The 16,459-nt window shown below is 42.3% G+C and overlaps 1 protein-coding gene and 1 long non-coding RNA gene across 26 annotated transcripts in view; one reads left to right on the top strand and one right to left on the bottom strand.

Moving 5' to 3' along the window:
* Positions 1-16,459, bottom strand: part of RIMBP2 (RIMS binding protein 2) — a 777,506-nt gene that overhangs the window by 288,662 nt on the left and 472,385 nt on the right. For all 25 annotated transcript variants that reach the window (XM_077461782.1, XM_077461787.1, XM_077461794.1 and 22 more), the window contains one exon: positions 12,238-12,327. In XM_077461782.1, the coding sequence (XP_077317908.1) occupies positions 12,238-12,327 (90 nt within the window). The remainder of the gene's footprint in view (positions 1-12,237; positions 12,328-16,459) is intronic.
* Positions 1-16,459, top strand: part of LOC143940432 (uncharacterized) — a 197,746-nt gene that overhangs the window by 83,929 nt on the left and 97,358 nt on the right. The gene's annotated exons all lie outside the window — the stretch shown is intronic.

Below are 16,459 nucleotides of genomic sequence, written 5' to 3'. Positions count from 1 at the left end.
GCGTTGGGATTGGCTGACAGGCACAACTGGAAGTGATGCCGGAGACGAGCTTGTTGCTCGTGGTTTACTGCTCGTTTCATCTTACTCACTGAGTGTTACTTTATAATTGTGTTTTATCAAATACATTTTACTCAATATACTACACTATTTTGGGCATTCCCCTTCTCCCCCTTTCCATTCTGTTGGGGCGTTTGTGGAAGCTTAATACAGCAGAGTCACTACCCACCATTCCATATGGATCTCTGGATTAACACAAGGACGACCCCTAAGGTTACAGAAACCACTAGACACCTATGCAAGGACCCACAGAGGAAATCTGATTGTTGATGTGTTTTCATGCTGTTACCTTACAGCCGTAAGGTGAGAGGCCACCCCGTATAGAGGTGTCACTGCATGAAGTGAAGAGATATCCATCACATACTCTTAGTTTGCACTATTAAGATTGGAACATCATGTTTCACCTGTCACATTTATGATTTTTCCAGTGACTTTCCACCAGTCCACTTCCTGCATCTACATTGAGCACTGTTTTTGCAATACTTATATTGGACGTTTTTTATTTATTATTGCACTTTAGAAGCTATATGTATCTGATGTCAGAGCTATATTGCCACCTTATGTATAATTTTATTATTGCTTCATTTAGGTTTTAGTTTTTACACTTTAATTTCACAACAACGCAGCACCATTCACAAATATTACATGTTTTGAGCATGTTTGATCCCATATCAGAAGACAGAGCTGCACTAAGATAAGGGTATATTCTGAAGGCACTGATGACATAGCCCTAGCTACTGTGATGTCCCCTGAGAATGTAAGGACATCAGTGCTTCAGGGTAATCTCACATTTTTGATGCCATGTGCTCCATCTTGCTCTTACCCAATAGATAGGACTAGAGTACACAAAGAACTTCAAAATGGCGGTGCTGTAGCAAGGGCATAGGCAGCAGAGAGGCACCATTAAGATGATCAAAAAAGGAGAGGCAGCATGGATGTAGTTAAATGTACTGGTTTATGTTTTAGGTGGGGGAGGGGAGGTACTATTGATTTTTTTGTGTTTAAACACACGTTTTGCCTTGCATTTCTATTTTAAACTGAATGGGTTTTAAACCAAATGGCAACATGGAGAGCTGAACAGCAATTGAAATTTGAAGAGGAATTCCAATTAGCATTAAACAGGTCCTCTCCCCCCTCCTAACACCTATACTGACCACGTTGTGTAAGAGAGATCTGTATACTTACCCATTTTCAGCCCGTTCAGGTCCCGTCGCATGGATTTGGCTCCCCAGTGTCAACCAGCAGCGGCAGGGGAGAGGAGGGAGAGCAAACAATGGATGGGCTATGGGAGCCTATGGGTGATGTCACCTTGTTTCACATACACTTAAAAGCTATTGGTCCAGTAATTGTGTACAAAATTATCATAAATCTATGCCAACTAAAATGTTATTTTTTTCAACATTCCATTTTTAAGGTTTAAAGACTTTTTGCCAGTGTCTTTTATAGTACAGTACCAGTAGCTGTAACAACATTTAAAAAAAATGAGGGCTTAGTTATCTGTTAAGGTGAACGATTATAATCAAGAAAGTAGAAAGAGATAAGAGAAGTGAAACTAGAGCATGGTAAAAACAGAAGATTAAGTTTAAGCTGATATGAAACAACTTCAAACCCATTTCCACCTAGGAAGTGTCTAGTCTGCCAGCTTTAGATCACAGTAATCTCTGCAGTAAAAAAGAAAAGTAGGAGCACTGCAGAGTATAAAGTAGATGATTTATATTCTGTTCCGGCGCAAGAAACACAAATGTACACTAAGCAATATACTGTATGAAAGATAGCTTTTGAAAAGTACTAAAGCGTTGCCCTTTGTTGGAAGGAGCAAGTGATAACTTTTCATACTCAGATAACACGCATTTCACCTTCTTTAAATAACTTGTACATTTGCACAGCACTGGCGGAATTTTGTTTGTGATGATGGAAATTTGTTATTTGTGACTCGATACTGCAGTCCATGCAATTGTGTCTTCATTTTGTTACACTTATACACCCAGCAGGTTGATTGATCAACCATCACACACACAGAAAAAAAGAGCACTATTTGACATTCATTTTTTTTCTATATTGTACTTTGTGGATTCATAAGTTTAACCTACAGTGCCTTGAAAAAATATTCACACCCCTTGAAATTTTCCACATTTTGTCGTGTTACAACTAAAAACAAACTTATTTTATTGGGATTTTATGTGATAGACCAACACGCAGTGGCACATAATTGTGAAGTGGAAGGAAAATTATAAATGTTTTTCAAAATTGTTTACTAATAAATATCTGAAAAGTGTGGTGTGATACCCCTAACTAAAATCTAGTGGAACCAATTGCCTTTAGAAGTCACCTAATTGGTAAATAGAGTCCACCTGTGTGTAATTTATTCTCAGTATAAATACAGCTGCTTGCTAGAGAACCTTAGTGAATAAACAGCATCATGAAGGCCAAGGAACACACCAGACAGGACAGGGATAAAGTTGTGGAGAAATTTAAAGCAGGGTTAGGTTATAAAATAATATCCAAATCTTTGAACATCTCACAGAGCACTGTTCAATCAATCGTCCAAAAATGGAAAGAGTATGGCGCAACAGGCCAGGCAGAGTATTAATCAGAGAAGCAGCCAAGAGGCCCATGGTAACTCTGGAGGAGCTGCAGAGATCCACAGCTCAGGTGAGAGAATCTGTCCACAGCACAACTATTAGTGGTGCACGCTACAAACCTGGCCTTTATTGAAGAGTGACAAGAAAAAAGCGATTGTTGAAAGAGAGCCATAAGAAGTCCCGTTTGCAGTTTGCGAGAAGTCCTGTGGGGGACACAGCACACATGTGGAAGAAGGTGCTTTGGTCAGATGGGACCAAAATTGAACTTTTTGGCCTAAAAGTAGAACGCCATGTGTGATGGAAAACTAACACTGCACATCATCCTGAACACACCATCCCCACTGTGAAACATGGTGGTGGCAGAATCATGTTGTGGGGATGCTTTTCTTCGGTAGGGACAGAGAAGCTGGTCAGAGTTGATGGGAAGATGGATGGAGTCAAATACAGGGCAATCTTAGAAGAAAAAGTTTTGAGACTGGAGTGGAGGTTCATCTTCCAGCAAGACAACGACCCTAAACATACAGCCAGGGCTACAATGGAATAGTTTAGTCCAAAGCAGATTTATGTGTTAGAATGGCCCAGTCAACGTAAAAAAAAAAAATGTAAAAAACATTCATCATTTTCCTTCCACTTCACAACTATGTGCCACTTTGTGTTGGTCTATCACATAAAATCCCAATGAAATACATTTAAGTTTTTGGTTGTAACATGACAAAAGGTGGAAAATTTCAAGGGGTATGAATACTTTTTCAAGGCACTGTATCTTCCTGGACTGATATGTCATTATAAACCATTGTAAAATAAATAAGATGCACTGTTTTTGACAGATATTATTCTAAAAATGATTAGGTAACAGATGCAATAAACAATGTGCAATAAGCAAAATCAAACAAAAGTGAATGTTCAAATGGCAAAGTGTCACTAAATAAGTGAAACTCTTGTTGCCTAGAATGGTGTATTGTGAATTACATCATAAATACATTTTTGGGATAAGTAGCCACAATCTGTTCACAAAAATGACAAATAATAAATGGTGCAAGAAGTTTATAAATAGTCCAGTGCTCCACAATTCAATGTGTTTAGTGAAAAGATGATGCTCCAACTTTCCCACATGCAAGAACAACAAACTGCAGATGAAGGCTCATCCCAGCCGATGCCATCTGAGAGGAAATGCGTTGGATTGGAGCTAGCAAAGTGACGTCAACTGGCATGGACCGCAATGCAGGCAGTCTTCTGCATTAAACGTCCCTTATCTGACTGTCCGCGCTGTACACTGTGTAGAAGTCCGGCAATGCCGAATTACTGAAACCCTGCGCATGCATGGAAGCAACACCATCCTGGGCCAGCCAATTACAATGGCTGGGAATCAATACTAAGAAGCTGTCAGGCTGAATATGTCAGCGCCCGGCGGGAAGCTCCAAGGGATTGCAGTGCTGGAGAACAAGTGGGTATAATTCCGCTTTAAATCACTTTTTAAAATACGTTTATCTAAAATGTTCATTATTTTGCAAACATACTCAGCGGTATTTAAAGTCTAATCTACAGGGTTAGAACCCCTGTCATATTTTATTTCTGCTAACATGTAACGAACTATGGAGGGCCAAAACCTATTAGTATGAAAATGCAAATTCTTTATTAAACATGATCAATAGTACCAACATTAGGAATTTATCGACACACATACCTGTATATTCACTTTTTAAAACCTACCACCCAAGGCACCATGACCATAGTCAAAACTCCCTGCTCCCAAACTCAAAACTCCCTGCAATAAAATATCTATATTCCCGATAGAAACAAACCATTAAAATCCCAGACACAGCATAATTAAAAAAAAGTGATGTCCATCCAAAAATATTAGACCAAGTTATTATCTCTGAAAAGGTAATAGCCAGTGGTTGAATGCATATATGTAAATGTTCTTTACTTGCACTTACATAACTACAACTATAAAACCAACACTCTCTCAGAATCCAGCATGAGGAGGATGGGGATGATATTTGGGTCAGATTCTCTGGCTCTTCCTGCCTTTCGAGTACCCCCCATCAAGCATCTTACTAGGGGGGTACTCGTGCGGGCCTGCTCCAGAGCCCCTGCTGCCTGCATCATAGACACAGACAGTGGAGCTTCACCCTGCCCCACCCCCTGTTTCCTCATCATAGGATTTGTTTGACAGCAGCAGGGGCCAATAGCTCTTGCTTCTATCAATCTGCCCTAGGAGAAGAAGAGAACTGTTGCTCTTGTGCACAACACTGGATCAAAATCAGGTTAAGGTACATATAAGCATGGGCAAGGGGATCCTGCACACCCGAACCCCCCCCCCCCCTTCTCCCACTGTAATTCTGTAATTGCTACCAGGAATATGAATACTGATATGTTTACATTGATGATTCTTACCATATGCTCGAATGAATGTCTGCTAGCTGTAGCTATATTGTCAACTCAGACCTTGTGACTTACTACATGTATCTGTCATCCATGTACTGTGTCAATGTCACCTTTTATACTTTTTTTCTAAATAAAAACGTTAACGGTTAGAAAAAAAAACAATATTATGCCTGGGGGGGTGTCTATAATATGCCTATAAAATATCGCATTTTCCCCGTGTTTAGAACAGTACCGCAGCAAAATAACATTTCGAAAGGAAAAATTGTCATTTAAAACTGATCGTGGCTGTAATGAATTGTCGGGTCTTGGCAATATAGATAAAGATAATTGAAAAAAAGAGCATGAGACCACCCCCCTCGTCCATTACCGTTTGGGTCTGGTATGAATATTAAGGGGAACCCTGCACCAAATTTTAGAAAAAAATGGCGTAGGGGTCCACCCCAAAAACTACCAGATCCTTATCTGAGCATGCAACCTGACAGGCTGCAGGAAAAGGGGGGGGCGAGAGCCCCCCTCCTGAACCGTACCAGGCCACATGCCCTAAACATGAGGGTGCTTTGGGATAGCCCCCGAAGCACCTTGTCCCCATGTTGGTGTCTTTTTGTAAAAAAGACAAGACACAGCTTGGGACAAGTCCTTTATTAAAAAATAAAAATATCCCACAAAGTAAGTTTATGCCGCCCGACAGTCCAAAAAAAAAAAAAGCTGCGACCGACCTGCCACCAAGGGAGGCTCCCACCATCTGACGTGTCTTTGCTGTGACAGCCCTTATATACCTGAGGGCGGGGGCCACTCGGTGACGTGAACAGGTGACCCCGCCCCCTCTGACTCCACAGGGACTTCCCTATGGCTTCCCCATGGGATCAGAGGGGGCCGTGTCACCCGGTTACATCACTGGGTGCCCCCGCCCCTCTGACACCACGGGGAAGCCCCCATGGTGTCAGAGGGGGAGGGGTCACCCGGTTAAGTCCCCAGGTGGCCCCGTCCTCATTTTTATTTTTTTAATAAAGGACTTTTGTCTTTCTTGTCTTTTTTACCATTTTCATACTTTTTTTGTTAAATGGTAGGTACCCCGTTACCTATTCACACAAGGGGGAGCCTGGGATCTGGGGGTCCCCCCTGCGCGCAGACCACCACAAACTCCGGGCAAAGTTTGTGGTGATGAGGCCCTTGTCCCCATCAACATGGGGACAAGATGCTTTGGGGGGCTACCCCAAAGCACCCTCCCCATGTTGAAGGCATGTGGCCTGGTACGGTTCAGGAGGGGGGCCGCTCTCTCATCCCCCTCTCTTTTCCAGTGGCCTGCCAGGTTACCTGCTTGGATAAGGGTCTGGTAAGGATTTTAAGGGGGACCCCTACGCCATTTTTTTTTATTTGGCGTAGGGTTCCCCTTAATTTCCATATCAGCCTGGTATGGATAATAGGGGGACCCTCGCGCAATTTTTTTTTCATTTTGATTCAGGGTTCCCTTTAATATTCATACCAGACCCAAAGGGCCTGGTAATGGATGGGGGGAGGGGGGATCCCATGCTCTTTTATTTAAATTATCTGTATCTATATTGCCGAGGTCCAACAATTAATTGGTACTGTTCTAAACACGGGAAAAATGCGCCACTTTATAGGCATACTATAGACACCCCCGAGGCACAATATTTAAAGGAATATTTAATTTTTATTTTTTCACTTAAAAAAAAAAAAATCACTGCTTATGAATAAACTGGCGTTTTTTAACCACTTGGGTACCGCGCTATTGCAAAATGACGGCAATAGCGCGGACCCACATTTTCGGGACTACGTCTATTGACGTAGTCCCGGTTACGAGCGCGGTTACGCGGCGCGCTCTGTGATCGGCGAGTCCGTGAGACTCGCCTGATCACCGATCCGTGTAAGGGGTCGATCCCGACCCCTTATCACGTGATCAGCTGTCAGCCAATGACAGCTGATCATGTGATAAAACGGAGCCGGTAATCGGCTAGTATTCCTCCTCGCGCTGACAGCGCGAGGAGAAAAAAAAAAAGCCGATCGCCGGCGGCCGTGTTCGGGACATCAGTCCCGATCACGGCCAGCAATTTAAACGGACACCTGCCCCCTGCCAGTGCCCACCTGCCACCCGCAGTGCCATCTTGAAATAAAGTAAGTGCCCCCCTGTCAGTGCCACCCAGCAGTGCCCATAGTGCCCACAGTGCCACCCAGCAGTGCCCACAGTGCCACCCAGCAGTGCCCACAGTGCCACCCAGCAGTGCCACCCACAGTGCCACCCAAAATCTGCCTCAAAGGTGCTGCACCCCAGTGCCGCCCATCAGTGCCCAGCAGTGCCGCCCATCAGTGCCCAGCAGTGCCGCCCATCAGTGCCCAGCAGTGCCACCTATCAGAGCCACCTATCAGTGCCACCTATCAGTGCCCATCAGTCCCATCTATCTGTGGTACCTATCAGTGCCCATCCGTGCCACCCATCCGTGCCACTTATCCGTGCCACCCATCCGTGCCATCTTATCTGTGCCCATCTTTGCCCATCAGTGCCGCCTTATCTGTGCCCATCGGTGCCGCCTTATCTGTGCCTATTAGTGCCGCCTTAACTATGCCTATCAGTGCCCACCAGTGCAGCCTATCAGTGCCCACCAATGCAGCCCATCAGTGCCCACCAATGCAGCCCATCAGTGCCCACCAATGCAGCCTATCAGTGCCGCCTAATCAGCGCACTTCAATGAAGGAGAAAAATGACCCGTTTGCAAAATTTTATAACAAACTATTAAAACATGATTTTTTTTTTTTTTTTTTGCATCTTTTTTTGTTTGTTTAGCAAAAAATAAAACTCCGAGCTGTAACTAAATACCACCAAAAGAAAGCTCTATTTGTGGGAAAAAAATGATAAAAATTTCATTTGGGTACAGTGTTGTATGACCGCGCAATTGTCATTCAAAGTGCATCAGCGCTGAAAGCTGAAAATTGGTCTGGGACTGAGGGGGGTTTAAGTGCCCAGTAAGCAAGTGGTTAAAAATAAAAATTTGCATTCGTACATGTCCCCTGGGGCAGGAGCCAGGTCCCCAAATACTTTTTATGACAATAACTTGCATATAAGCATTTAAAATGAGCACTTTTGATTTTTCATGTCCGTGTCCCATAGACTTTAATGGTGTTCGTGTGTTCTGCCAAGTTTTTTGCCTGTTCACATGTTTTGCTGTGAACAGAGCAGGTGGGTGTTCGCCTCATCCCTACTCAAGAATAGGGGTCCCTCCAAGGTACATGAACCAATGCTGATGGGTACCAGGCTCTTTGATACCTCCATTGCCTAATAGCCCTTGTACACAAGGTAGGAAATTCCGACGGAAAATGTCCGATCGGACCGTGTTGACAGTTAATCCGACCGTGTGTGGGCTCCATCTGACTTTTTCCATCGGAATGTCCGACCAACGACGTTTGAGAGCTGGATATAAAATTTTCCGACAACATGATCCGATCGGACTTTGTCCGATCATGTGTAGAGAATTCCAATCGGACAAAGTGCCACGCATGTTCAGATCAAATTACGAGACCAAAGCTATTGGCTACTAGCCTGAACGTAGTCCTGTCGTAACGAACAAAACGTCATCACGTTCTGAACGATCGGATTTTCCGACAACTTTGTCCTACCGTGTGTATGCAACAACAGTTTTGGACAAAATCCGTTGGAAAAGATCCGATGGATTTTGTTGTCGGAATGTCTGACTGTGTGTACAAGGGCGAAGGGGTTGTCATGGGGGGGTAATACCTATCTGATCCCATCACCCCAATTGAGTAAGTGGGTGGTAAGAAAAGAAGTACAACACAAAAATTTTCACATTTGCAAGGTCCCACAATTTCTAAGGATTTCCCCAGTACATGCTCTAGCTCTGTCAGGAGAGTATTCAGGTTACTTTTTTGCTCCTTCATTTATAAGAATTTGGTACTTCACTTGTCACAGAATTCTAAAGCAAACACATTACAAACTATATTTAAACAGCACACAGCAGTGCTTTATAAATGTACCAGAGATTTTAAACAGAAAAGCAGCAGTGCTTTGTAAATGGGTCCCTATACATGATTCTATGCATTAAGGTAAAAAAAACTATTACATGCAGCCCACCCCCCATACTTACCTGAGCCCGACCTTGATCCAGCGATGTGCACGAGAGCAGAGACATTCTCAGCTCTCTCTATCCTCATTGGACAGAGAGGCAGCAGTGGGAGCCAGCAAGGAGGGAGCAGGAGGTGGGGCTGAGACGTGCACTGTGTGTCAATAGACACAGACAGATGGCTTAGGAGCAAATACACGCAAGGGCCCCCAGAGAAAGCTGCTTGCTATAGAAGCACATGGCAGGGGGGAGGAATCAGGAGCACCAACGTGGGACCCTAGAAGAGGAGGACCAGGGCTATGCAGACTGAATTGTGCTTGGCAATGGTTTTAAAGAGAAAGTAAACTCTCCCACTGTGATGCTTATTTTCATTTAGTCCATTATAAGTAGTAATTATCATCAAACTATAGCCACTGTAATCCAGCCCAAATCGCATATTACTTACTGTTTAAAGAAACTTTAAAAAACTTGTTTTCCAGGGGTTAGGCAGCACCATCTTAAGTATTGTTTTCTGAGTCCACAGTGGAGTGCATTTCCGCCCTTACATTGAGCACTTCCTGTACTGTTAACCAAGCCTCCTTCTCAATCCAACATTTCTATGGCAACCCTGCTTCCCTGTTCATAGCCGTTTTATTTCATAGTATTTACTTGTGTCGATTATCTAGTGTTTGCCTGTTTGTCTTTTCAGCTTCAGCTGATAAGACTGCAGTAATGCTGTCCGATGCCCTGGCTTACACTGCAAGTGATGTCACCTGATCACATGGGTGTGTGTAGGAGGAAGCTCTCAGTCTCCTGGGATTTCAGTGTGCCGTAGGAAGTCCTGATAATAGACAGACAAGTACACTGAGTGTGCCGTAAATCAGGGGAGATGCGGGCATGCTCAGTGACGTCATTTTAAAGAACAAAAAGGATTACAACAATACTAAGCAAGTAAGGAGATATCTACAAGCAGTTTGCACTAGGGTTTTTTAGGCTGATTTACATGGGACAAAGTTGCGGGGGGGAGTTTACAACCACTTTAAAACCTTTTTAAAACATTGGAATAATATGGAATCCATTTAACTAGTAATTTTAGAAAGACAGATCCTCTATAGCAGCCTACATTGTATATAATTCTTTAATAATATAAATTATCAATTTTTTACTGATGTTTTAGCCTAGCACTAAATATAAACACAGCATTTAAAAGCCACCAAAATCATGAACCTTATTGCCACTTAAATCTATCTCTTAATGCCAGCAACATAACCCCTCTGTGAATAGCTTTTTCAGCAAGATAAAGCTTCATGCCACATAGCTGGAAAAGTTCTGAAACAGTTCCAGCAACTAAACAGAAAATTCCGCCTAATGCAGCAGGATCCTCGGGCAATTCAACCAAGCATCTGTGCAAGGTGGAACAAGCTATACAGAGCTGACATCAACTACTATCTAATCTGAATCAACAAGGGGATGCACTGCATTTTGCATGAGCCAGCATTTTCAGTGTTATGTTTCAGAAAAACCCCTTAAAGGAGAATGCCTGTCTGGATAAAACTTCCCAGTGCCTGTATAATTTTATTTCAATGTCGATATTTAGGAAGTAAATCCAGTCAAAACAGATATACCTTTTCTGGGTGTATGCTGGCAGGTTCATCCATTCAATGACTTCTTAGCCCTTGTACACGCGGTCGGATATTCCGACGGAAAATGTACAACGACGGACCGCGTTGTCGAATAACCCAACCATGTGTGGGCTCCATCGGACTTTTTCCGTCAGAATGTCCGACCCACAAAGTTTGAGAGCTGGATATAAAATTTTTCCGACAACATGATCCGATCGGACTTTGTCCGATTGTTTGTAGAGAATTCTGATATGACAAAGTGCCATGCATGCTCGGATCAAATTCCTAGACCAAAGCTATTGGCTTCTAGCCTGAACATAATCCCATCGTAACTAAATAACGTCATCACGTTACGAACGATTGGATTTTCCGACAACTTTGTCCGACCATGTGTATGCAACACCAGTTTCAGATAAAATCCGTCAGACAAAATCCGACGGATTTTGTTGTTGGAATGTCCGAACGTGTGTACAAGGGATTATAAATCTCAGTAATAGATTTCAACACTCCCCCTTCTTTTCCCTCCCAAGCACCTGGCTTTTTTTTTTTCTTGGCTTTATTCTGATAAATAGTGTTATTCTGCACCTGCTGGAATCTCAATTTATCCCAGCTCCCCAGTGATCTCAATCCAACGTCATGTCAGTGAATGAAGGTGACAGAGAAGGTCCAAAGAAAAATATTTATCAACAGACTTTCCTATCAATGCAAATTTGAAAATAAAAGCAAGCGCTTGATAAAAAAAAGAAGCTCTCCAGTTGTCTCACTAACATATAAAAAACATGTAAATGGAATACAATAAACCACATAATACAAATTGCATGTAAAATAATTCCCGAATGTCAAATGAGGTCCGCTACATGGGTGATAAATCGTATCCCCCTTAACGACATTGTTTCACTGGCTGTCCCCCTCTGATTGGCTATTTCAGAATTGCTTCTTATGGTGACTGGATATGAAAGGAGAGAGTGTATAAATAATGTGTAATTGTCTTGATTGTACAGTTGCTCCTAGCTCGAGAAAGAACCTATCATGGCTCAAAATGTTGTTATTGAAAAACAGGAGCTACTACAGTATGTTTGTACTACCACATTTCATAAAAATAAAATAGCTATTTTTCTAAAAAAATTCATTAAAAAAAAAAGACCTAAGAATGAATATGTAACAATTTATACAAAAAGCTAGTTGTAGCCAATTTGAAACTAGCACATAAAAACCCACAGTTTAGTATACCCAAGAGATTGCATAAATAATGTTGTACTCCATAGAACATACTTAATTTTACAATTAAATTTTCCTCCTCGATATTAGATTTGAACACACAATATTTTCATAAAAAGTAAATGCATACACCCTATAAATGTGGTATATGAATATCTCTATTTGTTTCATTTACCGATGAGGAAATTATCCAATTTTCCAGCTCAAAGGGTTAGATTCAGTGACTTTAGGTTTCTTTCCTACACTAATCAAGGACATGTCAACATAAAATCTGTATACTGTAACCAAAGTGATAATTACCTGGTCATATTGCAATGCCCTTTGGGATAGGCTGACATATTGAAGACTTAAGCGACTCTTGTCTTGTACAGCATCTTTTAATTCATCTTCCTACAACAACAAAAAAACAGGAAAGTAGAGACTTCAACTTGACAAACAATTTAAAAGTAGAGACTACAACTTGACAAACAATTTAACTTTTATATTTAAAATCAATATGGAGAAACAGAAACATGAACATAATAATGTATTTACTCAGTAAATCTGAAAAATACCAAAGTCATCAAGTTCAATTTGTGCTGTTCTAATGCTATACATTCTGGACATTTTCAGCCATTTTGGGTATATAGGCTGAGTAAAACTAGCAATTTTCTCTTTTTTCTCATTTTAAATACAATAAAAAAATAAAAGAGAATAAGTTTTACACTTAGCAGTATTTTTTTTTTATAAAGTCTTATGAATGTGGACCTAACACCCACCTCGCTTTAATAGGACAGAAGCCTAATCAATTAATAACATTAGCATAGGTAACGTAAAAATCTTATTATACAACTATTTCATTTAATTCATCATATGATCAATAAATATAAAACCAATATTCCTAGGACATTTTTAGTTGGTCATTTTAAACAGTCAATAACCAGATAATTAGTCATTTAATTGCTGCAATCAATAATTAAATCAACTATAATAAATACTTCATATACCAAATTAATAACATACAGTATTTACTGGACCAAAATGTATGGTACCTTTTGGCACAAGAAAGTTTGTCTCACCAAAAATTAAAGGGGGAGCAGTAAAGTATGCAAACAAGGGGCTACTTCATGGAGGGCTAATGTGATGGCTTTGTGTTATAGCTTTGATGTGCAAGGCTTTAAGATTAGTGTGAGGCTTATGCCCCATACTCAGGGTCGGACATTCCGACCACAAAATCCGTCGGATTTTGGCCCAAAACTTGTCTTGCATACACACGGTCGCACAAAGTTGTCGGAAAATTTGATCGTTTGGAACTAGGTGGACATACAAAAACGTACAACGGGACTACGTAGAGGCCAGTAGCTAATAGCTTTTGTCTCAAATTTTTTTCTGAGCATGCATGGCATTTTGTGCGTCGGAATTCTCTACACACGATCGGAAAAAGTCAGATCGGATTTTAGATCCAGCTCTCAAACCTTTTCTGTCAGAAATTCCGACAGAAAAAGTCAGATAGAGCCCACACGCGATCGGATTTTCCGACAACATAATTCCGATCTGACTTTTTCCGTCTGAATTTCCGACCGTGTGTAGGGGGCATCAGGGTTACAGGGAGGGATAGTGTGAGAATTAGTGTTAATTAACACATGGTTAGTGTGATGATTAGCATTATATAACTATATATAACTATACATAGTTGCATAGTTTGGTTGAAAAAAAGACACAAGTCCATCTAGTTCAACCAATAATTATATGGAGAGTTAGTGTAAGGTTTAGGGTTACAGGGAAGTTAGTGTGAGGTTTATGGTTATAGGTAGGGTTAGTGTGAAGATTGGGGTTACAAGAGTGTTAGAGTAAGGAGATCCCAGGGTGGGGTATTACCGTATATACTCGAGTATAAGCCGAGATTTTCAGCCTCTTTTTTGAGGCTGAAAGTGCCCCCCTCGGCTTATACTCGAGTCATCGCTGTCTGTCTGCCCGATCAGCGTGTCGAGCAGACAGACAGCGGCCATTCTAGGATTCAAAGGCCGCGCCTCCGTCTCCGCCTTCGCCTGTGATAGGCGGAACACTGAATTTCCCAGCAGTCTGTGTTCCGCCTATCACGGACGTCCTCTCATCCTCGTCCGTAGTATGAGGATGAGCGGACGTCCATGATAGGCGGACCACTGACTGCTGGGAAATTGAGTGTTCCGCCTATCACGGACATCCGATAGGCGGAACACTCAATTTCCCAGCAGTCAGTGGGAAATTGAGTGTTCCGCCTATCACCGACGGAGGCGCGGCTTTTGAATCCTAGAATGGCCACCGACGAAGAGCTGCGGGACGGGCCGGGACGCAGGCCGGGACGGGACGCAGGCCGGGACGGGACGCAGGCCGGGACGGGACGCAGGCCGGGACGGACACAGGCCGGGACGGACACAGGCTGGACGGACACAGGCAGGCTGGACACAGGTAGGCTGCACGGACACACACACACACACACACACACACACACACACACACACACACACACACGGATGCATGCACACACAGGGATGGATGGACACACACGGATGCATGGACACACACACACACACACACACACACACACACACACACGGATGCATGCACACACACAGGGATGGATGGACACACACACACACGGATGCATGGACACACACGGATGCATGGACACACACACACACACACGGATGCATGGACACACACACACACGGATGCATGGACACACACAGGGATGGACGACACACAGGGATGGACAGGCATGTCTCACCCTCGGCTTATACACGAGTCAATAATTTTTTCCAGTTTTTTGGGGGTAAATTGGGGACCTCGGCTTATATTCGGGTCGGCCTATACTCGAGTATATACGGTACTCTGTGCACCAAAAACGAATGGAGCCCATCTGGCACTGAAACGAATGCACAAAATAAATTAATTAAATCAACTGAGAAGAACTGTGGTAATGATTAGTTAAAGCATAGTTATTACAGTTAAATACATTAAACTAATTAATCAAGAAGCAGATGAACATATTACCCAAATCTAATAAGCTAATTAACCCAAAATCCTATCAAATCCTATGCTACTGTAAGTAATTAGAGCATTGGCAATTAAAATACTAAAGTTAAAAGCCTAAACTCACTTACAGTGCCTTGCAAAAGTATTCACCCCCTTGGCACTTTTCGTGTTTTGTTGCCTCACAACCTGGAATTAACATGGATTGTTTGAGGATTTGTATCATTTAATTTGCAGAACATGCCCACAACTTTGCTTAACAATAAAATAAAAAGAAATCTTCAAACAACAAATAGGACAAAATAACAGAAAAAGTCAATGTGTATAACTATTCACCCCCCTAAAGTTAATACTTTGTAGAGCCAACTTTTGCAGCTATCACAGCTCCATGTCACTTTGGATAAGTCTCTATGAGCTTGCCACATCTTACCACTGGGATTTTTGCCCATTCCTCCTTGCAAAACTGCTCCAGCTCCTTAAAGTTGTATGGTTTGCTCTTGTGAACAGCAATCTTTAAGTCTTACCACAGATTTTTCTATTGGATTGAGGTCTGGGCTTTGATTAGGCCATTCCAACACATTTACATGTTTCCCCTTAAACCACTCAAGTGCTGCTTTAGCAGTGTGTTTGGGGTCATCTGCTGGAAGGTGAATCTCTGCCCTAGCCTCAAATCACGCACAGAGTGGTACAGGTTTTTCTCAAGAAAATTCCTGTATTTAGCACCATCCATCTTTCCCTCAAATCTGACCAGTTTCCCAGTCCCAACTGCTGAAAAACATCCCCACAGCATGATGCTGCCAACACCATGTTTCATTGTGGGGATGGTGTTCTTTGGGTGATGTGAGGTGTTGGGTTTGCGCCAGACATAGCATTTTCTTTGATGGCCGAAAAGTTACATTTTAGTCTCATCAGACCAGAGCACCTTCCGCCATACATTTTGGGAGTCTCCCACATGCATTTTCGCAAACTCAAAACATGCCATTTTGTTTTTTGCTAAAAGTAATGGCTTTCTTCTGCCATAAAGCCCAACTCTATGGAGCGTACGGCTTATTGTCGTCCTATGTACAGATACTCTCTGCTGTGGAACTCTGCAGCTCCTCCAGGGTTACATTAGGTCTCTGTTCTGCCTCTCTGATTAATGCACTCGTTGCCCGATCCATGAGTTTTGGTGTGCAGCCGTCTCTTGGCAGGTTTTCTGTTGTGCCATGTTCTTTCTATTTGGTTATGATAGATTTGATGGTGCTCCTAGGGATCATCAAAAATTTGGATTTTTTTTATAACCTAACCCTGACTTGTACTTCTCAATAACATTGTCCCTTACTTGTTTGTAGAGTTCTTTGGTCTTCATGGAAGTGTTTGGTTAGTGGTGCCTCTTGCTTAGGTGTTGCAGCCTCTGGGGCCTTTCAAAAAGGTGTGTATATGTAATGACAGATCATGTGACACTTAGATTGCACACAGGTGGACATCATTTCACTAATTATGTGACTTCTGAAGGTAGTTGCACCAGAGCTTTTTATGGGCTTCATAACAA

Source organism: Lithobates pipiens, unplaced genomic scaffold, assembly GCF_037356315.1.
Source record: "Lithobates pipiens isolate NorthernLeopardFrog02 unplaced genomic scaffold, aLitPip1_a1.2 Scaffold_3, whole genome shotgun sequence".
NCBI classification, from domain to species: domain Eukaryota; kingdom Metazoa; phylum Chordata; class Amphibia; order Anura; family Ranidae; genus Lithobates; species Lithobates pipiens.
The sequence above is the reverse complement of the archived record's forward strand: the minus strand, read 5'-3'. Positions and strand labels throughout refer to the sequence as shown.